A 26,819-nucleotide genomic window follows, 5' to 3' on the forward strand; every position below is an offset into this window, starting at 1 on the left:
TGCCTTTGTACGAGGCGGATGTATTATCGGAGGACATGGTTTTTGACCCTCCACAACAGAAGGAGCTACGAAAGGAGCCACGATTAGAAGGAGACTGTAGAGCTCCCATAGACTAGGCCACTTCTGTTATCTTTTTTCATTTTTTCCAATGATTTATCCACTTCGGGCCTGAAGAGATGCTCCTTGTCAAATGGAGTATTTGAAATAGACTTTCGGACTTCTGGTCTGAAACCCAAAATCCTCAACCTTGCTTGCCTCCTTAATAACACACTAGTATTGCTCTCTCTAGCTGCGGAGTCAGCTGCATCTAAAGCACATCTAATTGATGAATTGGAGATGAGCTTCCCTTCCTGCACTAAATCATGAGCTTTTGCTTTGTGCTCATCTGGGAGATATTGGAGCAATCGCTCCATTTCGTCCCAGTGTGCTGCATCATATCTGGCTAGTAGAGCCCGAGCGTTGGCAATGCGCCAATGATTTGCTGTTTGGGCAGCTACGCTTTTACCAGAGGCGTTTAACAGTTTTGATTCTTTGTCTAGAGGCGGAGCATCCCCTGTAGTTTGTGAATTGGCCGGTGTACGGGCATTTAAGACAACCAGAGAGTCTAGTGGTATCTGCCATTTAATGAAAGCTGGATCAGAGGGAGTAGGCTTTGTTTTTTTCGTCAATTCTGGGGGTGAGAATACGAGTGCACACAGGGTCTTTAAAAATGTCATTGGCATGTCTCATCATAACTTTGAGCATAGGTAGAGTCTGGCTAGCCCTCTGTGTTGTACTGAGCGTTTCAAATAAGAAATATTCCACTAGAGATTCCTTGTGTAACTGTACTCCATGATATTCTGCAGCTCTAGCAAGTAATTCTAGATATCCCACATAATCTGCAGGAGGGGGACGCTTTGCAGGGTAAAGATCTGGGTAGTTATCCGTGGGTGAATCAGTGTTGTAATCCTTTCAGGGATCTATTTGTAAAATGTTGTCTCCCCTATCTCCAGCATCATCATAATCATCAGGTGGTGGAGAGTTAGTTTGTTTAATGAGTAGATGCTCTAATGTTGGGGAAGGTGGTGCAGGGGAATGTTTTTCGGTTTCGGCACCATGGATTTAGGTGCTGGAATGGACTGATTTTTCAAGGCGTTGGTTTCGGTTCCGAAGCAGTCTTTGGTTTCAGTGTCAAGGATTTCGGTTCCAAATCGATTTTTGGCTTTGAGCATGAATGTTTCGGCTCAGTGCCTGACTTTGGCAAGCAAGAGCAGGAAGGCATAGCAACTTGTTTCAGAGCCGAGCCGAGGCGTCAAACATGTTCTCGGTGCTGACTGTGACCCGAAGGTAGGTGTGGAACCAAGCCTTTTGTTTGGGTTTATTTGGATTTTGGGACACGGGGTGCTCGGTACTCACAGGACGCTGACCTTGTGTTCAGTCTTCTTCCATCTCGGAGTCAGTTTCCGGAATAGATGCAAGTTCTTCTTATTTTTCCTTGGCCCCTTGTGTGTCGAATTCGTGCTTGGATCCTTTACTGAAGATATCCGGCGAGCATTCGACGTTTCAACTCTGCATTTCGCGACATCCATCGCGGAGCGTTTTCTTCAAAAGGATCGTTAAGCGTCGCAGTCCTGTTCATTGTGCTCCGGAGACCAGCACAAGTTGCACACTTCGTGAGAGCCGGTGCGTGGATACTTCACGTGGCACAGAGGGCAACATTTGAATGGAGTCTGTTCCATTGACTGCGAGGTGGACCGACGCGGTCAGGCCGGAAGGCCTTCTCGAAGTTTTTCGATCGAAATAGAGGTTTTTTTCCTCAACTGATACAATACGCAGAGAAGTGGGATACGCTTGTGAAACAATACTGATGCGGGTAGAGTGGATTGCGCACCGAGGGGAACCAGAAGAATGGTTTCAAACCAGAGCAAAGAAATAAACGTCAAAACCTGATGGTGAAAAAAACCAATCCAACAATGGAGTCGATGCCCATGCGCATTATCACCGAAAGGAGGAGTCACCTTCCCTCATGAATGCAAAGACTTCTTCGAAGAAAAACAACTTGAAAACATCCAGACCCACACTAGATGGCAGTATGCAAAGCATGTGATCTACAGCTCACATGCCTCGAACAGCTACCATTAGGGGCTACGCCAGGAGCCAAATTAGGGAGATGGAACAGAATCATTCCCAACAATTAGCTTGCTTGGTAGCACGGGCACCTTCAGTTGGAAAAATACCTTGCTGCTGATCCTGTGGGAGAGACACCCCAGCAATCAGCCGGTGCGTGAGGAGATTTGCCTTCAGTAATCCAAAAGGGGGGAAAAGGGGCTTTATTTAAGGAGGTCCAATGTACGTGCCCCAAAAGTCTATATCCAAAACGGGGTACAGAGTTCCTCAAGTACACGAGAGAAGAGATGAAGTAATCAGTGGACGGCCAGGGAAATTTCCCTTGGTGGAACTAATGCTCTCACACACCCAGCAAGCTAGGTGTCATGCTTCATCATATGAGCATTGCCCCTCGTCAAGTCGGCGCTGCAATCCTTGACGGGCTCCCGAAACCGGGGCTCTTTGTCGGGGATCTTTTGTTCCTGCCGATATATGCTTGGGTGTGAGGGGCCTAGTTGAATGAATGTAGCAGAATATGGAAGTAAAAAGGGTTGGTCAGTCTTAAAAATGTTTTATTCAAAAGGTAGACTACCCTGTTAAAAATGGTGTAGAGTGGCTAAGTCCTAGAAATTAGATGTCTAGACGTAAAGCCCTACTCTAGAATGATCGACATGTTTCTTGCCATATGCGTCAGGAGGATCAGGGCAATTCATCAGGATCGGGGACTGTCTACATAAAAAGTGGTAATGTGTATTCTACATACCACGTCCTAGGCTGCTGGCCTAATGCCGGACTCTGACGGCTTGGGTAGGTCTAAAGGAGAAGCGTCCGTTGACACTGGACCCAATTGGTGTCCTTTATAGCCGCCAGCTCCGTTGCTAGCTCATCTAGTTAACGCATTAGGCCAGCAGCCTAGGACGTGGTATGTAGAATACACATTACCACTTTTTATGTAGACAGTCCCCGATCCTGATGAATTGCCCTGATCCTCCTGACGCATATGGCAAGAAACATGTCTATCATTCTAGAGTAGGGCTTTACGTCTAGACATCTAATTTCTAGGACTTAGCCACTCTACACCATTTTTAACAGGGTAGTCTACCTTTTGAATAAAACATTTTTAGGACTGACCAACCCTTTTTACTTCCATATTCTGCTACATTCATTCAACTAGGCCCCTCACACCCAAGCGGGTCCTCTACATTCTAATACACGCCTACACCAGTGCAGCTTTACGCCGGCCAGAAGCACGAGACACTGTCTTTGGTGGCTCCACATTGCTCTGACCCACCGTCACTTGCTTTCCTCTAAGCTAGCTTTACTCCTTATTGGCTGTGAGAAGGCGTTTGACACAGTGGACTGGGCATACCTGGAGCATGTGTTGCAGAGAGCTGGCATCAGAGATCGCTTCTGTGGATTCGCCAGTGCACTGTACTCCAACCCTACTGCACAGGTCCAGATAAACAATGTGTTTTCCATTGCAATTCCTATCAGTAGGAGGACTCAACGGGGTTGCCCCGTCCCCCCTCCCTTTTGCATTGGCAATTGAGCTGCTGGCCCGCCTCCTCTGCTGTGACGCCTAGATGCGGCGGTGGCAGTGGGAGCAAGGACATGAAGATCGCATTGCGCTTTACGCAGACGATGTCCTGCTCTTCCTAGCAGACCCTGTAACAAGCGGACCCCCCTGTCTCCAAATTCTCCAGCTCCTTGACGAAGCCTCAGGTCTCTACGTTAACCTGGCAAGTCAGTCCTAGTGCCCCTGGATACGGCCAGGGACTGCGTAGCCTGGCAGATTGACATCCCAGTGCATCGCCTTTGTTTCAAATATTTAGAAATTTGGGTAGCGCTTCACTTTGAACCCACTTGGTCCCTTAATCTTGTACCCATTAACATAGAAAGCTAAGCAAGGCCTCGGTAGGTGGCAATCCCTTCCATTTTACGTGATGGGTAGGATAGCTCTTTATAAAATGATGGTGTTGCCAAGGTTCCTTTATGCCTTCCAGAATCTCTCAATCCATTTGCCTCGATGATGGTTCCAAGAGATGGACACATTGGCATCCTCGTTCCCCTGCCCTAAGTCTAGGCCTCGCTTGGCTATAGCCAGCAGGCCCATACGAGGGAGGCCTGGGGATAGCCAACCTTTACCTCTATTACCAAGCTGCTCAGCTATTGGTGATCAACTATTGGCTTACAGGGGGATGGTCTGACACGCCTACCAGCTGGAATTGACATCCCTGGGGTTTCCACGGATAATGGCTATGCTTTATTGCTCCCCGGTCCATGTCATCAGTCCAGTGGTGACTAGAATGGGTTCTCTCGCTTGGAGGGCTCTGACACACCAAATGGGAAAACAAAATCATGCTTCAATCATCTGTGAGAAAGTGGCTCTGTATATACTATTCCTTAATAGGTACAGGGTGTACAGAGTCCACAGACCCCAAGGGTTTAACAGAGGTTAAAGTTAGATATAACCTTACTCTCCAAAGTGGTAGCCTGGTCGAGCAGTAAGGCAGTATCAGAGGACAGTGTAAAGCATATGTTGTACACACTCAGTCAGCAAATAGTTCCACACACTCAATAACTGAACTCTAGGCCAATGGTTTGTATATACAAAATATATGCTTGTTTTATTTTAGAACCAACACTTGGAATTAAAATATACTTTCTCGACAGGAGATGTTTCATAAAAATACTTTTGTATATGCAATAGACTTTTTAGTAAACAGTTACAAGTAGTTGCAGTAGGCAACTCCATTTCTAAACACAATACATAGAGCTCAATGATAAATTCAAGTTATATGCAACAGATTACTTTTTAGATTACTTTTGTAATTCCAGGCCTGGATCCTAGATCCAGTCCTGGGTCAGTTCTCAGAATCAGCTGTTGAAAGTCGACTTTGGTACTGTAATGATTTTTAACTAATATTTAGCTATTTCAAAAGTTAGCACTTAGAAAATATTTCAGAGCAAACAATCAATGATTCCCTATTGAAGAAAATGTAGGTTACAGGTACAGTAGGTTATCGTTACTTTTGTAATCCAGTACTGGGTGCCTAGACTCAGTACTGGGACCTTTATCTAAAACAGGTAAGTTATTACGTTTTCAGATGATATACGATTTTTGACGAATATTTAGAAATTGCAGAAATCAACACTTAGAAGAAATTTCACAGAAAAGCAGTCAATGGTTTCCTATGGAAGAAAAATGAGTTAAAAGGTAAGTATAGTTGTGGGTACTTTTCAGAGTCAGTGCTGGGCACCAAGATCCAGCACTGGGAGCTCACCAAAGAGCAGGTGAGTAAATTCGTTTTTGTCACTCGGGTGATTTTTGGTGATTATTTGAAGATTTGAAAAGTCCACACTTAGAAGAAATTTCAGGAAAAAGCCAGCCAATGTTACCCTATGAGGAAAATAGAGTTTGCGGTTTAAGGGTAAGTACTCGACTGGCAGTGTTGAGGTTCTGGGCACAGACTCAGGGGTCTCCCAGAGTCAGGTAGGTATAGTTGTTTCACCCTCAGCGGCTCTAGGGCGGCCGGGTGCAGAGAGAGTTAGGCCCAATGTTATCCTATGAGGGATAGGGGGGCCTGGGTTGGTGGCTGCTGTCGGGCAAGCCACGCGGCTGTGGGAGCTGGGCTCCTGGTCACTTACTCAGGGCAAGTGGGGTGTGGTACTGTAAATTTGGAACCGTGTAGGTGGCATGGTCCCACCAAGTCAATTTTGGTATCAGCGAACCGCAAATGAGTAACGCGGTATGCATGAGTATTTTCGGCATGTTTCACTAATGAATTCACCGTCCATATGGTACCACATAGTGAACCCTTTGGGTTCCATTTTAGAACAGTAGCCATTTTGTGGTTGCCCTCACATAGGCTGCGCACTAAGGCCATGCCTAGGCCTAAAGGACACGTACACCTTCTGTGACTTCTCTCTGACCTGTGCAAGCCGACTCCGCTGCCCGAGGTCAATCCTGCCCGGCCGGTTCCTTTCTCGCGGCCTAATGTGATTAGCATCAGGGCTTGACCCATCATAAAGCCCCTGTTCGCACACGATCTCTGACTAAGCTGCTTTCACACCTGACTCAATTTCCTACTTTATGGCTTGTTTTAAGAGCAGGAGGTGCCCATTTTATTGGGGTCTGCTGTTATCTGATGAGGGTTCTGAGCCTCGCTGGGTACAATGACTGCATGCTTAATGAACTGAAATGTGGGATTGTCATTATGGCTCTGCTGTTCCTTTGAAACTAAAATATGTGAATGACCACTTGTAAAACAGGGGCGGTGTTGCCCCCAAAGCGTAATTTTGTGTATATAAGTAAAGACTGGTTTTTGGTTCGGGAGCAGTCTCCTGAGAACATACATCGTGTTGTACTTCTCGGATACCTGTGATTGGTCTGCAGCCAATAAAGACGATCTTTGATTTCACCTAGAAGACTCTGTGTTTCTGTGGGTCTGAAACAGGAAGAATCCGAAGTCTTAGGGTGTGTTCCCCTGCACCGCTGGGTTCTAAAAGTCCAGTACTTCAGGGGAAGTAGGTTAGAGTAGAGTTTTCACTGCCAGGGCCACTCGGGCGGCTGGGTGCAGGGTGCTTTTGAGCCGTCGGGCGCTCAATTGATTTCTATGGGAAATCTCCGGTTTGGAAAAAGACTGCAGGCTCGGGGACGACGACTCTTCAGGTGCCACCACCACTTCGAGGGGTAAGTTGGGTAGTTGGAGGATAGGTAGGTACCCCGGGATTGGACACAGAGGGCCGTTGGGCGCCGGGTGCAGGGGTGCCTTTTGATGTCGGAAATCTTACCCTCTGTTGATCGCGGTTGGGGGGGCACCTTGTTCTGAGGCTGCAGGCTTCTTCAGGAGTGTCGAGGGAGGTCCTTGGATGCCGGACTCGGGGTCACAGTCGCCGTGGGGTCGTCCTCAGGGTCTTTGTTCGCTCCGGCACTGGCCAGGCTTGGCGGGTGCAGAGTGGGCTGGGATCGCGGTTCCGGGCTGCTGCCAGGGGTGAAAGGTAGGTTCTGAGTAGAGCCTCTACTGCTTTTGAGCCGTCGGGCGCTCAATTGATTTCTATGGGAAATCTCCGGTTTGGAAAAAGACTGCAGGCTCGGGGACGACGACTCTTCAGGTGCCACCACCACTTTGAGGGGTAAGTTGGGTAGTTGGAGGATAGGTAGGTACCCCGGGATTGGACACAGAGGGCCGTTGGGCGCCGGGTGCAGGGGTGCCTTTTGATGTCAGAAATCTTACCCTCTGTTGATCGCGGTTGGGGTGGCACTCTGTTCTGAGGCTGCAGGCTTCTTCAGGATAGTCGAGAGGAGTCCTTGGGTGCCGGACTCGGGGTCACAGTCGCCGTGGGGTCGTCCTCGTGGGTTTAGTTCACTTCGGCACCGGCCAGGCTTGGCGGGTGCAGAGTGGGCTGGGATCGCGGTTCCGGGCTGCTGCCAGGGGTGAAAGGTAGGTTCTGAGTAGAGCCTCTACTCATGGGAGTCCCAGGGGATCAGAGTTCAAAGGTGGCCAGGTCCTCCGGGGTTTTTGAGGTTGCTGCCCACAAGAGATGCCGGGTTTGGAGCAGGAGCAAGTCCGAGGTCGACAGGCCGGTAGGGCTGGGGCCAAAGCAGTTGGTGTCTCCCTCTCCTTCGCAGCTGCAGGGCAGGTCTTCTTTTCTTCTCGCTCTTCTTGTAGTTTCGGAATCTGGAATCTGGGGAAGGAAGGTTCAGGGTGCCCCTAAATACTATATTTAGGGGCGTTACAGGTAGGTGAAGGCCAGGGACCAATGGGTCCTTGTCCTGGGGTGGGTACACCCCCTATCCTGCCTCTCTCCTGTGGGAGGGGGGCAGTAGCCTAATCCTGATAGGGTAGGGCCTCCCATCTTCAAGATGGCGAGAGCCCGGAGATGTGCTTCACCTCGCCTCCCCCACCTGAGGGGTGGGGTGGGCAGGCTGGCACATCCCCTGTCCTTGTATGGGGTTTCCGGCCAAGCTTCCCGCCAGAGTGGGGGGTTGCAGTGGCCTGGGGAAACTCCTAGAGGCGGCAGGCCTTTGAAGCGTCCCTTTGCTCATCCTGGGGGAGGAGATCTATCACCTCACCCAGGATGTGCATTGTTGCAGGCCTAGGAGAGCAGGGGCTCTCCCACCCAGGGGTCCAGCAACGTGTCTGCTGTGCGGCAGCCTGGGCAGCCTCAGAACAGACGTGGATTGTAGGTTAGTGGTAAGGGGGCATCTCTAAGATGCCCTCTGGGGTGCTTGGTACATTAAATCCCACACTGGCATCAGTGTGGGTTTAATGTGCTGAGAAGTTGGATACCAAACTTCCCAGTCTTTAGTGTTGCCATTATGGTGCTGTGGAGTTCGTGTTTGACGAGCTCTCAGCATCATGTACTCTTAAATGGCAGCACTGCACTTACAGTGCCCGGGAATGGACCCGGGTACTGTAGGGGCACAGGGCTCCTGCTCCTGTGCCCACACCATGGGCATAAGGCACCCAGCCAGAGGGGTGACTGACATATGCCTTAGCAGTGTGGGTGTTGGGCATGGCACACAGAGATGTGTGCCATGTCGACTCTTCATTTTGTCCTGCACCCAGACACTCAGCCTGCAAAGGCAGTGTGTGTGTGTAAGGGTACAGGGTCCCTAAGGGTGGCACAATGAGTGCTGCAGCCCTTAGGGGTCTTCCCTGGTCACAAGGCCCTGGGTACCCAGGGTACCATTTACCAGGGGCTGACATGTGGCCAGGGTTTGCCAATTTGGAGTTTGAGTGTTTTAAGGAAGGAACATAGGCCCTGGGCACCTGATTGGCAGGAGTCCAGGGTACACTCAGTCAAAGTACATTCAGCAATTTAGCAAAAAGTGGGGGCATACCATGCAAGAAAGAGGGCACTTTCTCACAACATCTTAATGCCACGGTACATGGTTGCATGAAGTGTCGACATTGGAAGGGTTTAGGAAATGTGACCTTATTGGTAGAACGCAAATGAATGACAAATGGACTGGGACCCACATGCACTGCTTCCAAGAGCTACAGGACACCCATGCCCTCACACAATTACATAAATACCTGCAGCTATGTCAACTCTCTATGCCCATATGTCACACAACACCTCTCTCCCCGAATTCAGTCCTTTAGAGGCTAAACTCTTCATAGGGGCCCTAAACAGGGGCGGCATCTCCCAGATCTATCGCACCCTCATCATTAACGCCCCTGGTACACTGGATCATCTTAGGACCCGTTGGTAGGGGTGGCTGGGTCCCCTTGAAGAGGACAGCTGGCGAGACGCAATGATGGCACCTCTTTTTATAACAATTTCATCCAGACTGCACCTGATTCAGACCTACTATCTTTACTGTGCCTACCTCACTCCCACCAGACTTCATTAAGCCGGCCATCTCCTCACCCCTACATGTCCCCGCTATTTGTGAGCTTGTGCCTTCTTCTACCATATGGTATGTTTGTGCCCGTTGATTCAGAAATACTAGTCTACTGTGGTGTGAGAACTATAGGATGTGATGGGACGGGAACTTTTGCCTTTGATGCTGTTGCTAAGGGTTCTGGAGGGATTTGGGGGTTCAAGGGCTGATCAGGCACTGTTGGGAACTGCTACAAGGGTGGCGAATGGTGACATTGCAGCCCAGGCGAAAGCTCCTACTTCCCTACATTAACGCAGTGGTGGTGCAATGTAGACTGGTGTGCATAACAGGAGAGGCCCTTCGAAGCACAAATGTAAATGGGGAAGGTGGTTGGACCAGTTGGAATAGCTCTACACCGGATGGGAATGCTTGCCTCCGTCTTCTTTGTTGGACATTTGCCCTGTGCTTTCTTGGACATGTCCTATCATGTGTCATTTGAGTGCTTGATTACCATGCGAAAACTCAAAGTTGTTTATCCAAAAAAATAAAATAATAAGTAAGCAATCTGGTACCAAAAACCTGTTGATGGAACAGTGTTTCCTTGATCTCTGCACGTAGAGAAAAGAAAAGCTGGTAGGACCTAGCTAAGTGATAAAGGTATGGAATCGGGGAATAGGAAAAGGGACTAATAATCAGGCTTCTAATGCTTAGCTTTCAAAGCTGTTAAAGCGCAAAGCACCTGCACCAGCACGGTCCTTTTGGAGGACCTCCGATTTGTAGTGCTCAAAGGACAGGGGCTAGGGAAAAGGAATGATTAGCTTGTGCTGCACAGTGCAGAGCACTTGTTAAGTATGATGTAAATGGAGGATGGTGCTGGAATGGACTGAATTGGATTGGGCCTTGTTTAGGGTTCCTGCCATCAATACAGAGATTGCTGCTGGGCAGTCTGCCATCCCCTTTAGCTTTTTCTCTGGGTCCAAGGGATTAAGCTGGTGGAGATCTATTGGCTCAATATCAAGGTAAAGGATGTATGGTAGGTAGCCTCAGTCAGTGTTTCGAGAGGGCACTGCACAGGGAAGACAGAAGGGTAATGCTGAGCAAACAGCATAGATGACTTTCTGAAGTGCAAGACTCTTTCACTCGCAGGTACAGGACAATATGCAGCCTCCAACTCTTCCCTGTTCACTTGAGCATACAGTATGGCAGTGCTACTTTAGACTGATGTGAAGTTGCGCTTAGAATCTGCTAGCATTACATTTTGCCATGTTCTTCATTATGAACTACATTAACGACAAAGCTTCATCCAGAGACATATGAATCAAGCATTTGTCTGGACTCTGGAATATAAGACACCTGGGGGCTTGAGTAAGGCACGTCTCAAATTTTGAAAGGGGTTACCATAATGAACACTCCTTTGGTACACCTGCTGCACTCAGAATCAAATTTAACACGCATTGGCATAGCCAATAGGTCTTGCCTTTGGGACCTTATAAGTGTTTAGTTATCCAGCACAATATTCTTGGTGCAAAAATATCAACTGTTGCATGGCTAAACACTTATAAGGTCCCAAAGGCGAGACCTATTGTCTATGCCAATGCTGGTCCATGAAGACTTGTTGCTTTTAATCATGCCTTGGCCCCCTGATACCGCCATGAGCACCCCAGCCGTTGCCAAAATGCAGCAAATTTCTGAAATATGTACAAACTTCACCATTTCCCAAACTTGTATACTCTCCACAGCATTTGTCGCTGGAAATAAATATTTGCATAGGTTTAATAGATGCCAATGCACTCAAGATCATTTCTCAGGTCCCTTGAAAAATCTTAATGTAATCAAGATCACGGCGGCCACTTATACCCAAAAACATGAAGGACATTTTAGAGTTATCTGGACATAAAATAACGCCTGAGAAAAAGAAAAAGGTAATATTTTTAGAGGAGCATGGAGCTATCTCTTTATTAAGTGGCAACCCTACCTCAGATAGGGTGGCCAGACGTCCTGGATTTCTCCGAATAGTCCCGGTTTTCAGAGGACTGTCCCGGCGCTTTTGTTAATTTTAAATACATGTCTCAGTTTTTGGGACAGAGGTCAGATCAACCTGTGAATCAGAAGTAAAAGGTATGCTCTCCTTTCCTTTCACATGCACCTCTAAAGTCTTAAACAGTGCTTGAAATGGAAAAATAGAAGTGCAGGTACTCTGTACCAGTGGAAGTGGAGGGCGGGGAGCCAGTGACAACAAAGGAAGAGTGTGGAGAGACGGTGCGGGAGCAGCTGATGCTGTAGAGGGAGGGTTGCGGGAGGGGAGCAACCCTTGAGTTGAGGGAGGAGCAGGCTCGTGCAGTGACTGGAGAGGGCTGAGTCCAGAAACGGGTTGCCCCGCTGTCTGCAGACATGGTGCACCTCAACTACACATGGGAACCGGTGCCCGAGTCTGTGAACACCGATATGCAGAATCTAAGCCACCTCACCGCCGAGGTGAGGCGAATGAGGTCCCCGGAAAGGGCACTGGAAGAGAGGGTTCATGGGATGTGAGGGGCAGCAGGAGCGTTGAGGGAGTCGGGGAGACGAGGGTAAATATGGATGAAGAAGAAGAAAGGGGTGTAATATTGATGGCTTGGAGTAAAGTGGATGTGGGAAATGCGGAAGACAAGGCAGCGCGAAGGTGGAGCGTGAGAGGGGTTGTTTTGAACCTTCCCTCACACTAAACGACTAGTGGAATAGGGGAAATTCTAGAGCAACGAGATGTTAGAGAGGCAATAGCAACCTGAGGAAGGGAGGCTGTGGGGCATAGAGGCTTGAAGGGTATGGCATGGTGGCACTGAATGGTATGGTTTGGTGTGATGATGCTTTGTATGCAGTAATGATGTATAGTGTGCGGTACATATGAGGGTGTACTAAGTGGTGGTGGTTGTATGGTCAAATGTGGAGTTTAGTGTAATTTTGTGGTAGGGTGTGCTAAGGTGTGAAGTGATAATCTGCACAAAAAAACAAGCAAAAGCCGAACGTGTAACCTGAAAATGAAGCACGTTCAGAAAAGAAAGCCACGGCAAGACAAGCAGTTCAGAAGGGGAAAAAAAGCACGGTCTTCGCTTTTCAAGCACTTGCACTCATGCTTTTGGCAGCATCCACCTTGCGGGAGCGAGCAGCAGTCACATGTTTGTAATTACCGTGGCCGTGTTCTGTTGCTAAAGCCAATGCCTCAACAAATTATCCATCATCTAAAGGCATGGGAATCCAATAGCACATACCTCCGTAGACTCCTCCTGCTCGTTTATGATTATGAAGGCATTCTCAGTGGCCTGCCGCTTTGCATCTGCAATGGTCTGCTCCATCCTAGCCCTTTCAGAGGCGATCATTTCAAATGCCTTCTGCTCTGCCTCCCCCACAGCCCTCTGCACCTCGGACAATGCCTGGCGCTTTACATCATTAACAGCTTCCTCTGCAAAAAAAAAAAGAACAAGCAAACTTAAGAAAGACAGAACAAGATACATTTTTATTCAAGTTTTTCAAAAGATAGCTCTCAATTTATGTGCATGCCTTCTGCCTCCGTTACCTGCCAAGGTGCACACCTGCAGGCTTTGTGTCTCACTACAAGGCAGATCTGCTGGCTTCTGCATTATTCTACCATCTAGCGTCTGAAAACAAATTAATCTCACGAAGTGTCAAAAATAGCCCAATGAGTGCCAAATGAAGAGTATGTCCAAAGAGCTATTTGTTACAGTATATGCTTAACTGTTGCATGGTACAAAGTGAGCAATTTGTGCTTTAATGAAATATGGGAAGTTGCTCTGTTTTCTGGAGCACTGTGCCGATGATTCACTGCACCAACAAGGTGATTCAGCTCATCAGCTATATGATTTTCTTGCATATTGGGATAAATACACCTAAGCAGTATATTAATTCTGAGGATATGTAAAAATACAATATGCTTATACCATGGAAATCTACACAAAAGTAGGAATTTATTTCACACAGGATTTAGAATACCACATGTTGAAAAATGCCCTTTTTGCATGGTTACCCCCTAATTTTATTTCCAGATACCTGATGCAAACTTGAGTGAGTGCTGGGATGCTGCTAACCAGGCCCCAGCACCTGTGTTCTTCCCCAAAACTGTACCTATGTTACCCACAATTAGCACACCTCAGGGCCACCTGTAAGTCCATTGTAAAAGGTACCCCTTTTACCAAGGGCCTTGTGATCATAAGGGTCTCGGAGGACTGCAGTATGAATTGTGCCACCCTCAGAGACCCCTCACCTTAACACCCACACACTATCATTGCAGGCTGCGTGTTTTGGAGCAGACCAAACTGTAGGGTCTACATGGCACATACCCATGCCACAGGCAATGTAATAGGCACATAGGGATAAGTCACCCATCTAGCAGGCCTTAAAGCCCTAAAGGTAGGGTGCATCATTCCACAGGGGAGGACATAGTTGCATGAGCAATATGCCCCTACAGTGTCTGTGCCATTCACAGACATTGTAAGTGCAGTGAAGACATTTTGAGTACATGGGCTGGGAGTTTGGCGACACAAACTCCACAGCTCCAAGATCCGTTTACTGAAGTCTGGGAAGTTTGGTATCAAATGTCCCAGCACATTAAACCTACATTGATGCCAGTGTTGGATTTAATGAAAAATGCAAACAGAGAGCACCTTAAAGATGCCCCCTGGAAATGACCAACTCTGGTGTGGTTCTTGACTGGCTCCCAGCCATCTGCCACCACCAGACAGGTTTCCATCAATACGGCACATAGATTCAGAGTAGCCCATGGTTCTGGTCCATCAATTCAAAGTTACTCCTAAGCAGCCGTTTAGGAGCTCCAAAACCTTTACCAAGGAACTCAGCACAGTAGCCACTCCCATTCTCTGTAAGGAGCAGAACCACTATTGCCATCTCCCAATGGGAGATGGCAATATAGGTTCCATTAGAGATTCATTAAAAGGCACCAATGGCTCTAATGAGGATGGATCAGAGTAGGGGATTTCCATTAAGAAATTAAACCTCTATCATGAGTATTGGAAAATCCAGGAATTATGCAGTCTTACCTTAATAAGGCTCATTAAAAAAGGAAATGTATTAAAAAAAAAATACTAGGGGCCCATTTAAGGTCCACCTCAGGATCTCATACACTGGCACCATGAAAGGCCCAATAGAAACCTCAAACAACCCAGAAAAGATGCGCAAAATGCCTCCTTGATGCCATCAACATCCCCGACACCATTATGGAGTAAGCAGGAGACCTAGAAGATCAAGCAGAGTCTACAGGTTTCTAAGACTGTGATCATGAGGAACAGGGTTACACAGTGCCAGGATCTGGCTGATGGAAAGACCAGGAGATGGCCCAGCATCAACACCAGCCACTGCGCCATGAACAGTATCGACAGTAAAGAAATTGAAAGGGCCTTTGGCGGTAGAGTGAAACATGCTGATGCTGAGATGGAGCCTACCAGCTGTTTGAATTGGACTGGCAACAGGGGAGAGACAGACAACAGCGGGGCATTCAAATGGCCCAGAAGCTCCATGTGGCCCGAAAGCATGAAAGTGGAAGTCCAAGGGGACCATAGCCTAGTCAGCAAAGGCTGGATGAAGGCTGCCATTTAAGCTGGGTAGGCATCAGATGCTGGGAAAGCCAGGAGTGGATCTGGCAGCACCAGGGATGGTTTAAGAACTAAGCCGGGTACCAGGCCTCTGCCTAACTGGGTAGAAGCCAAATCCAAAGAGAATGTCCAGGTAGGAATTAAGATGTGGCACCCAACAACTGACTTTTCACAAAGTCAGGAGTGACATCAGACAGAAGCAACATTCCTCTCAACCAGAACAAACCATTTTTGGGCAGGGGAGGGGGAGAGAGATCAAAGGATAGCGACGCTGTCAAGTATTGTTCCTTGAAATTGCTTCAGGAGCTGGATGCACAGTGGGGTCTGGTATGACGTCACCCTCACTGCCTAAGTGGCCACGGGAGAACACCTGTGAAGATGAACACCTAAACCACAGAGGTTCCAGGATGGCTACAAACACAGAATCCCACAGGATAAAGATACTGGAGTGGTGAGAGACTGAAAGGGAGCTCGAACAGCCAAAAGCAGGATCTACAGCACTGTAAAATCCATTAGAACAGAAGAAACTTTCAAAGAAAGCATACTGGATCCACATCAAAGGATGTGGAAAAAAGGAACCAACTTCAGAGCACCAGGTAGCAACATATAGGCTCCATGACTTCACATCTAGGGAGGAATCAGAGCCAAATTGGAGCTCCTATGCCATTGGTAGGTGCAGGAGAGCTAATGAAAGTGTTTCCCAATCCATTCTGGAACCTAGTGCTAGAGAACATTCATGACGTGAGCAATCAAAAGATAAAAGAATTAACCTGGTCAGATCACTGCTACATCCCTTTCGAACTCCTAGGAATTATGAAACATAGACCACGGACGAAGCCTTGCATCCCTCAGGGCGGGTCCCACTGGAAGAACCTGATAGAAAACCCGGGTCTTCTAACCAAGGCACTTGAAACTAGACCATCAGTAGTTGGGAACCCTGAGAAGGACAGTCAGTCCTTCAGGAAATGGATGGATGCTCTAGCTATGGAAAATGATAAAATAAAACCAAGTGTAAGACGTAATAATAAGCATAGAACCTCTGCCCCTTGGTTTTCTCAAAGACTAAAGGAAGAACAGAGGAAAGTTAGAGCATTGGAACGGACCTGGCGCACAAAATATAATATAACTGACCAGACCAAGTATAAAATAGCCCGCCGACACTACCATGGGATGATAAAAACAGCCAAAAAGGTATTTTTTACTGATGCCATAATTAACAGTAATAATAAACAAAAAGATATCTTTAATATTGTTAATTCTTTTATAAATCCAAAGAACATGCAGAGAGATATTCCCCCCTCGCAAACCCTATGTAATAATATCGCGGACTATTTCCACGAGAAAATACAAACGATCATCAAAGACTTCCCAGATCCCCTCTCCCTGAATGAGTTACAGAATAAAAATAATCACACAATAAGCCAGTTACCTTTCTTTCAGGAAGTCAGCCTTGAAGAATCCAAGAGCCAAATTCTTAAAATCAAATCTGGTTCTCCTTTTGATCCCTGCCCCCCCTACGTCCTCCACACCATGGTGGAGATCGTAAATCCGATCATTAATAATATCATTAACTCCTCACTTTCCCAGGGAGTAGTCCCTGAAGAATGGAAAGTTGCAGCAGTGAGACCCCTACAGAAAAAGCCATTATCAGACCCCGCCATTCTTACCAATCTACGACCAATTTCATTACTCCCTACTTTCTGTAAACTTACAGAAAAGGAAGTAAATAAACAGCTCACTTCTTTTTTAGAGGCAAATAACATCTGGCACCCGAACCAAGCTGGCTTCAGAGCAAAACATTCGACTGAATCGGCTCTAAATTTCTCTGTGGAAACAATTAGAACAGCACTAGACCAGGGAAAAAAAGCTGTCCTCATACTTTTAGACCTATCCGCGGCTTTCGACACGGTGTCGCATACCATCTTGATAGACCGACTAACCGCGGCAGGAATAACGGGCAAGGTACTGAGCTGGCTAAAGAGTTTTTTGACAAACAGAAGACAAGTGGTTACCTTGGGCCAATTTAGATCAGCAGAAATCCCACTGAATTCAGGTGTGCCACAGGGCTCGTGTTTGAGTCCGACACTTTTCAATGTGTATATGGCTCCCCTGATTGCCCTCATATCATCCTTCGGCATAGCTACCATCGCATATGCAGATGATACACAACTCATCCTAGTGATGGAGGATGAATCCAGCCAAGCAGAAGCCAGACTCCAGAACTGTTTGAAGGCTACTTTCCACTGGATGAGCACAAATCATCTTAAATGCAATTCAGGGAAAACTGAGATCCTACCTGTTGGAAAAAACAACTCCTTCAATCCAACTCTATGGTGGCCAGAAGACGCCACCGTCCCTCCCAATACAGCAAATGCAGTTCGTAATCTGGGAATAAAATTTGACCCTTCTCTGAGCTTTAAACAACAAGCAAATGCCGTGGCAGGGATCTGCTTCGGCATAATAAAGGGACTTAGGAAATTTTTCGATCTGATCCCTTTTGCAGCAAGGAAGACGGTGGCGGTTGCCCTTATCACGTCCCGCATTGACTACTGTAATAGTATATATGCGGGAACAAATAGGACAGTATGCCATAAACTGCAAATTGTACAACATGCAGCGGCCAGATTAGTGCTGGGCTGGAAAAGAAGGACCTCAGCTTCAACAGCTCTGAACATACTGCATTGGCTGCCAATACACAAAAGGGTGTTGTTTAAAATCCTGCTAATTACCTATAGAGCATTTAACAAAACAGGACCCAAATACATTGAAAACATGTTCCAACACTATGCCCCTGTACGATGTCTGAGATCTCAAAATGAGAATCTTCTCACTATCCCTAAGTTCAGACTTAAAACCAAAGGAGGCAAGTCCCTGGCAGTTTTGGGATCCAAAGCCTGGAACTCTCTGCCGTCCTCCCTTCGGCAAATTTCCACAGAAATTTCTTTCAGAAGCACCCTCAAAACCTGGATCTATACGTTATCTGACACAAAATGTAAAAATCTGATATAACACTTCATCTCCGAAACATCATAAGAATCTTTTTATCAGATCCTGTCTCGTACTCAGAAGCGCAAAGATGCTCCATGGAGTGCAACCAGCGCTATACAAAACCGAATTACATTACATTACATTACATTACAAAAGTATCAATAAGAACGGTGTCATTTAATGTATCAGTGTGCATGACCTCCACCATGCTACCTCTCACCAGTCTTCCACCGCAACACAACCCAATACTAACAACCACTTCTGTGGCATTGAAAATGGCCCACAACCTTATAGGAATCAATCCCCACCTCCACAATGCGGCACCAGTGTGGCGCAATGTCACCCTCTGCACTGCAGGAGACCTTTTCTACTGAGTGAGCGGGAACACGCATGGGGTGCTGCAGATCAACTAATTTCTTGGTGAGGGTACTCTCAAACCATTCCCAATACTCAAGAGTTTAACCTCACCCAAGCAGACTATTGAACACACCACCAGCTATACCATTGCCATTGATCTGTACTAGCCCCCACCCAACCCTCATCCCCCCCCACTCTCCCACCAGACTGGGCGAATTTGCACTGCCCCCATGATAGAGTCCTTCAGGGGTGCCGCCTCAAATTCTTATATTTGAAGATAGTGCAATATTGGTACTTGTAGGAAAGTGCCCTAATTTTGCATAGTTGCCCCCACTTTTTGCTAAACTGCTGAAGGACTTTGAGTGCCCTGTGTTCCTGCCAAACAGGTGCCCAGGGCCTATGTTCTTTACCTAAAACTGCATTAAAAACAAAACCCAACTGGCACTCTTTGACCACAGGTCAAGTCCCTAGTAAATGGTTTCACAGGGAAGGCCTTTAAGGGCTGCAGCACTTTTTGTGTCACCCGTAGAGGGCCTGTACCTACCTACCTACCTACCTACACACACACACACACACGCACCCCCCCCCCCTTTGCAGGCTGCGTGTTTCGGTGCAGAACAAAGTGAAGAGTCGACATGGCACACATCCCTGTGTGCCATGCCTAGAATCCACTGCCCTGGCATAGGTCAGCCACCCCTCTAGCTGGGTGCACTATACCAGTGGTGAGGGTACAGGTGCATGAGTCCTGCACCCCTACAGCGTGTAAGTCAATTCTTAGACATTGTAAGTGCAGTAATGCCATTAAGAGAATATGCTGCTGGAAGTTATTCATTACGAACTCCACAGTAAGATAATGGCTTTACTGAAAACTGAGAAGTTTGGTATCGAACTTCTCAGCACATTAAACCCACACTGATGCCAGTGTGGGATTTAATGAATATTGCACTCAGAGGGCACATTAGAGATGCCCCCTGAAAAAACGACCTAACACTAGTGTCCAAGCGGAGTGGCTATTCGCCATCTGCCACCACCAGACATGTTTCTGGACCCCTGGGTCGAGAGCCTGCTGCTCTCGGGGGTCTGAAACAATGCACATCCTGGGACAAGGTGCCAAGCCTTCTCCTCCAGAATGGGCAGGGTCCACAAACGGGAAGCTTCAAAGGCTTGCCGTCTTTGTGAGCTACTCCAGCTCCTTGCTGCTTCCAGCAACTGGCTCCCACCAGTTCTGACCCCCACTTTGGGTGGGAGAATTGGCGGCAAAACCAAGCGAGGAAGGGAGGTGTGCCAATCTTTGCCAACCTCATCCCTCAGGTGGGGGAAGCGAGGTGAAGCACAACTCTCAGTCCCACCCATCTCGCAGATGGGGGGACCCAGCCAACCAGCACGAGGCATATGCCCCCCTCCCACTGGAGGGTGGCATAATAGGGGGTGTACCCACCCCAAGGAAGGGATCCATTGGTCCCAACCTCTACTTACCTGTAACGCCCCTAAATGTAGTATTTAGGGGCAACCCTGAACCTTGCCTCCTCAGACAAGAACCGGCCAGAACAAAAGAAGAAGGACCGAAGGTGCCGTACTAGAACTAAGAAGAGGAGGATGCCCACTGACCTGGCCCCAGCCCTACCGGCCTGTCCGCACCTCGAACCTGCTCCAGCAAAATCCTGGTGTGTCCTGCAGCCAGCAGCCTCAAGAACCCGAAGGACCTGCTCTGCCTTCCAAACCAAAGACTGTCTTCCGTGAGCACTGGATTTGCTCACCAACAGACTCAGACTCCAGCCAAAACCGTGTGCCTGCTCCACTCTGCACCCGATGCCACGGCCCAAGTTCAAGTAGCCCAACACCACGAAGAGGTCTCCCCGGCAATCCTGACCCGAAATCTGGTGATCTATGACCTGCCTCAAAACTCCAAGCAAAGCTTGCAGCCACTTTCCAGAGGATCCCCACTGACCGCGACTGGAGCTGGTAAGAAAACCTGACGCCTAAAGACACTCCTGCACCCAACGGCCCACGGCCTTGTGTGGCCCAACCGACGGTGTCCCAGCATCTCAACTTACCTCTCCAGCCGGTGGTCACCTCCAGAAGATCTTTGTCCCCAAGCCTGCAGTCTTTGTTGCAACTGGAGAATCCTTATTAAAACAGGGCGCCTGATGCCAAAACGGCACCCTGCACCCAGCCCCCATGCGCTGCTGTGGGTGTACTTTGGGTGCTATCTGAGGAAGGAAGGTTCAGGGTGCCCCTAATACTAAATTTAGGGGCGTTACAGGTAGATAAAGGGCAGGGACCAATGGATCCCTGTCCTGGGGTGGGTACACCCCCTATCCTGCCTCTCTCCTGTGGGAGGGGGGCAATAGCCTAGTCCTGATAGGGTAGGGCTCCCCATCTTCAAGATGGCGAGAGCCCGGAGATGTGCTTCACCTCGCCTCCCCCACCTGAGGGGTGGGGTTGGCAGGCTGGCACATCCCCTGTCCTTATTTGGGGTTTCCGGCCAAATCTTCCCTCCAGAGTGGGGGGTTGCAGTGGCCTGGGGAAGCTCAGAGGCGGCATGCCTTTGAAGCTTCCCCCTGCCCATCCTGGGAGAGGAGATTTAGCACCTCGCCCAGGATGTGCATCGTTGCAGGCCCAGAAGAGCAGGGGCTCTCCTACCCAGGGGTCCAGCAACATATCTGCTGGGTGGCAGCCTAGGCTGCCTCAGAGCAGACGTGGATTGTAGGATAGGTTTAAGGGGGCACCTCTAAGATGCCCTCTGGGGTGCTTGGTACATTAAACCCACACTGATGCCAGTGTGGGATTTAATGTGCTGAGAAGGATTAGTTACTTACCTGTAATCCTAGTTCTCTTCCAGGGGTATCCTCATCAAAGTCATAAGCATTAGAATATTCCCGCCCATGTGCGGGATCCCGGAACAGTATATTATATGTGCCCCACATATATATATCCATACATATATACCTATATGTATACACAAGCAATTGCAGCCCATAAACCCTAGAGCTGAACCATGCTGCAAGGAATTTCCACTACACATAAGAAAATAGCATTATAAACATGAGAAACAACATTATAACTTGTTTGGAAACTGTTTTAATGCTTAGAAAACAGCAGAAATTCTTAGAAAACACTGAAAGCATAGGAAGCTCCCAGGCTGCATTGCAAATACCCAGTCTAAAAAGACTGAAAAGCTAACTAATAGCTGCATAGCAAAAATCTGACACCGTGCCTTTAAGGCACACCTGACCCCCACCTTCCCATCATGCCTCAGGGGTGGCAGTTAGGTCAGTTGTTCTTTGCGGAGACTGAAAAGTCATGGCACAAAGAAGTAATAACCTCTGAAACATATCACACCTTTGCCCGGGGAGGCGGGAGGGTTGCTTATGACTTTGATGAGGATACCCCTGGAAGAGAACTAGGATTACAGGTAAGTAACTAATCCTTCTCTTCCAGGGGATCCTCATCAATAGTCATAAACATTAGAATAGAATAACGAGCCTCACCTCATCCCCCTGCGGGCAAAGGAAAGAAAAACAGAGAAGGAACAGTATGCTTAGATAGACCCAGCTACCCAAACAGGTTCCTCAAGGAGGCTTGGCCTACTTGGGCATCCGCCCTGGAATCGGATTCGAGGCAGTAGTGCCTGGTAAAGGTGTGAACCGATTTCCAAGTGGCCGCCTTGCAGATCTCTGCCATTGGAACGTCATGCAAGAAAGCTACTGTGGCCGCTTTCCCCCTAGTAGAATGAGCCTTAGGGGCCAAAGGTAAGGGCCTTTTCGCCAGCTGGTAGGCTAGGGTAATGCAGGAAACAATCCATCTGGAAATGGATCGTTTAGCTGCTGGGAAGCCTGTTCTCATGGCGCCATAGTTGACAAACAGCTGATCCGTCTTCCTAATGCCTCTGGTACTTGCCAGGTAGAATTTAAGTACCCACTTGAGGTCTAAGGAGTGGAGCGACCGCTCAGCCGGGGTCGCTGGATTCGGGAAGAAGGAGGGCAGAGAAATGGACTGATTAATATGAAAATCAGACACTACCTTAGGGAGAAAAGATGGATGTGCCCTTAAGACCACTTTGTGCTGGTGAAAAACTGTGTACGGCTCTTTAGTACAGAGAGCCTGGATTTCGCTAACTCTGCGCGCCGATGTAATGGCTACCAGAAAAGCGGCCTTCCACGACAGATGCTGTAAAGAAGCTTTGTGGATCGGCTCAAAAGGTGGGCCCATCAACTTGGACAACACTAAGTTCAACTCCCACGGAGGAGAAGGGTTTCGAACAGGGGGGTAAACTTTTTTCAACCCCTGCAAGAAGTCCTTGACCACCTGCATCTGGAAAAAAGAAGGTTGACTGGGAGACCTCCTGAAAGCTGTAATGGCAGACAAATGGACCGTGATGGATGCATACTTCAAGCCTGATCTAGCTAAGTGAAGGAGGTACGGAAGGATGACGTCCTCCTGCCCCTTTGTAGGATCAAGGTGATTCTCCCTACACCAAATGAAGAACCTCTTCCACTTAAACGCATAAGACGCTCTCGTGGAGGGTCGCTTCGCTTCTTTGAGAATATGCATGCAGTCAGGTGGTAGACCTAAATGTCCGTATTGCAGGACCTCAGGAGCCATGCTGTTAAGTTCAGTGAGGGAAGGTTGGGATGTAGAATCCTCCCGCCCATCTTGGACAGCAGGTCCGGCCTGCAAGGCAGTCGCCTGTGAGGTCGCACTGAGAGATGGAGAAGGTCCGGGTACCACCACTGGCGCGGCCAGTCCGGAGCTATGAGGATCATCTTCATGTCGGATCTGAGCAGCTTGGATACCACCTTCGGAATCAGAGGCAGGGGCGGAAAGGCGTAGGCAAATGTCCCGGACCAGTCCATCAAAAGAGCATTCCCCCTGGTCCCTGGACGGTGGAATCTGGACGCGAAGGCGTGGCATTTTGAATTTTCGTCGTCTGCAAACAGATCGATGTCTGGACGACCCCAACAACGGAACAGGTCTGCCACCACGTCGTCGTGCAGCACCCAGTCGGGCTGATCTTCGAAGTGCCTGCTGAGTGCGTCTGCCTTGATATTCAACTCCCCTGGAAGGTGCACTGCCACTACCGAGAGGTTCCGGGCGAGCAGCCAGTGCCAGATCGCCTGCGCCTCCAGGGAGAGGGGGCGTGACCGAGTCCCGCCCTGTTTGTTCAGGTAAAACGTGGTCGTGGTGTTGTCGGTCTGCACCAGGACTGAGTCGGCCTTGATTGCTGGGAGGAACGCCTTTAGAGCAAGGTGGACTGCCCGAAGCTCTAGCATATTTATGTGGTAGCCCTGTTCTTTTGCAGACCACCGACCTTGTATTTGGAGGCACCCCATGTGGGCCCCCCAACCTTGCAGCGATGCATCTGTCACCACCGATTGCACCGGAAGTGAGTGGTCAAACGGGACTCCCACCAACAGATTGTCCTGACGAGTCCACCATGCTAGGGAAGATTTCGCCACCTGGGAGAGAGAGATTCGATCTCCCCAACGGCCTGTGGACTGATCCCATTGGTCCTCCAGGGCCTGCTGCAAAGGTATCATTCGCAGTCTGGCGTTGGGAATGAGAAAAATGCAGGACGCCATGGATCCCAGCAGAGATGCTACCTGCCGGGCTGACGGCCTCTGCATCTGCTGCAAAAGCCTGCATTTCCTCTTCATTGAAGACAGTCTCTCCCCCGAAGGATACGCTCTTCCCACGCTTGTGTCCAGAACGGAGCCAAGGTAGTGGATGGACTGAGTGGGCTGCTGCACGGACTTTGCCATGTTGACGTGAAGGCCGAGAGCGTGCAACTGTCTCAGACAGATTTGGAAGTCTTTCTTCACCTGCTGCTGGGATGGAGCCTTCAGCAACCAGTCGTCTAAGTACGGGTAGACGAAGAGACCCTGCTTGTGTAGGCAGGCCGCCACCACTGCCATACATTTGGTGAAGACTCGCGGAGCCGACTTGAGTCCGAATGGAAGGACTTTGTACTGATAATGCTTGCTTCCAACCACAAACCGCAGGTACCTGCGGTGATGTTTCGCGATTGTAATGTGAAAGTACGCATCTTGGAGGTCCACCGAACACATCCAATCCCCGACTTGCAGATGTGGACATATTTGGTGAAGCGCCAACATACGGAACTTCTCCGTGACGATGACTTTGTTTAGGAGACGAAGGTCCAGAATCGGCCGAAACTTGTGCTCTTGATCTTTTTTGGGCACAAGGAAGTACCGGGAGTACACTCCTTTTCCGACCTGCGAAGGAGGAACTTTTTCTATGGCCTGTTTTTGCAGAAGGGCCCTCACCTCCTTTTGGAGTAGTTTTAAGTGGTGAGGACGGGACCTTTTTGGCGGGATGTCTCTCGGACGCGCTCGAAAACGTAGCGCATATCCATTTCGCAGTATATTCAGCACCCAGCGATCTTTTGTGATGCTGTCCCACTCTGCTAGATGTTGTGACGCACTTCCTCCCACTGGAGTGGGCAACGGTCGTAGAGGAAGCCACAGATCATGACTTTCCTCCTCTTGTGGTAGTGGAGGACTGTTGCTGGTGTCCACCTCTGCCCCTGCCGGACTTTCCGCCTCGAAACTGCGATTTTCCTTGGGGTTTACTCGGAGACCACTGAGGGGTTTGAACCCTCTGTTGAGGCCCCTTGCGTTGGGTGGGTCGAAAACGGCGCTTGAATTCCTTTTTCTTCTCCAAGCCCACAGCTTTGAGGGTGTCTAGCTCAGTTTTCATGCGCCCCATCTCCTCATCCGTGTGAGTGCCAAAGAGGGAGTTGCCAGAGAACGGGAGGTTTAAAATCCGTTACTGTGCGTCTGGCTTGAGCCCTGTCAGCCGCAACCAGGACGACCTCCTGGCGCACACGCCGTGTGTGTAAGAGTGGGCTGAGAGTAGCGCACCATCCGCCGCTGTGCTAAATCGACTGATTAGCCACCAGAGCCCCTTCAGTAACAATCTCCTCAAAGTCCTTTTGGTCCTCCTTGGGGAGCTTGGACTTGAATCGTTCCATCGAGTCCCAGAGAGCCCTATCGTATCTGCCCAGAAGCGCCGCCGCGCTGGAGATTTTGAGGGACGCCGCCGCGGAAGAGCAGGCCCTGCGTCCCCAGGAGTCCTGGGTTCTGCTCTCCTTATCTGGAGGGACGGAAGAGGAGGCAGACGCCGTCTGACCCTTTCTTGCAGCTGCCACTATGACGGAGTCCGCAGGCAGGTCCATCTTCACAAAGACGGGGTCAGAGGTAGCTGGCTTGTATTTTTTTAGGATACGAGCCGGAACCGCTTTGACGGTCGCCGGGGTGAGAAAGGTGTCCATGACTGGTTCCATGATTCCTGGGACCAAAGGCAGCAGTGGACGAGAGGCAGACTTCTGGTGAAGTGTTTCAAAAATCACCGACGTGGTGACTTGGGGGACTGACATCTCAATCCCCAGCTTCTGCGCTCCACGCTGCAACACCTCCTGGTAGGTGTTGATGTCGTCTATGGGCGAGACCCTGGAGACTGGGATGCCCGATAGCGTGGGTGAATAGTCCCTGATGGAGGACCTGGTGGACGAGGAAGAGGACGATGATGGAGTCCTCCGCTTCCGGCGATGATCACGAGCCCGTGATCCAGATGAACGCCCCTCCCGTATGGGGGAGCGCGATCTGCGTCGCTTGTCGTCCGGCGACTTCGGACGTGCTGGCCTGGGGGGACTAGCTCTGTCCACAGCCGCCACCAGCCGTTGCAGCGGAGAGTCATGCACTGGACTGACGTATTCCCGCAGCCTCCTTGTAGCCCCTGAGTCCTGCCAATGATGTGCTGGCAGCAGCCATCTGTGCGACAGAGAAATGGTCCCTTGAGTCTGAGGGGGAAGACCTACGGGGTTGGCCGGCAGGCTCTTGTGGAATTGCCGGTCGTGGAGATGCCCCTGAGTGAGAGGAGGAATGGCGCGACGCCAACTCTGTCACCAGGACCACCGACCTTTCCGAGGCCTGTCTCGATGTCGAGCGTGGTCTTGACGTCGATCCGTGGCGTCGTCTCCTGTCTCGCCGGGACTCCTCTCTCGACGTCGAACGACGCCTCGATGCGGACCGGCGGCCATGTTCAGTGGGCGAAGAATGCCGCCTCAACGTCGAACAGCGATGAGAAGCCGACGACGGAGGCCCTCTCTCCCTCGACGCCGAACGCCGTGGGGACGCCAGCGGAGATGCTGCCACTCTCGACGTCGACGCAGATGTCAACCTCGACGCCGAACGCCGGCTGGGTGACGACGGCGGAGGATCCTGCTGTCTCGACGTCGAACGCTGATGGAGCCTCGACGACGGAGGGGATCGTGCCCTCGACGACGGAGGGGTGACACTCCTCGACGCCGATCGTCGCCTGGTTGACGACGGCGGAGGGTCCAGGCTCCTCGACGCCGATCGCCGCTGGGTTGGCGACGGCGGAGGTTCTCTGCTCCTCGACGCCGTTCGTCGCCTGGTTGACGACGGCGG

At 49.5% G+C, this 26,819-nt stretch overlaps 1 protein-coding gene across 8 annotated transcripts in view; it reads right to left on the reverse strand.

The window, feature by feature from the left end:
* The window catches only part of CBFA2T2 (CBFA2/RUNX1 partner transcriptional co-repressor 2), a 522,617-nt gene that overhangs the window by 92,784 nt on the left and 403,014 nt on the right, over nt 1-26,819 (reverse strand). For all 8 annotated transcript variants that reach the window (XM_085618982.1, XM_085618980.1, XM_085618983.1 and 5 more), the window contains one exon: nt 12,667-12,857. In XM_085618982.1, the coding sequence (XP_085475108.1) occupies nt 12,667-12,857 (191 nt within the window). The remainder of the gene's footprint in view (nt 1-12,666; nt 12,858-26,819) is intronic.

This window comes from Triturus cristatus, chromosome 7 (genome assembly GCF_964204655.1).
Source record: "Triturus cristatus chromosome 7, aTriCri1.1, whole genome shotgun sequence".
Classification (NCBI taxonomy): Eukaryota; Metazoa; Chordata; class Amphibia; order Caudata; family Salamandridae; genus Triturus; species Triturus cristatus.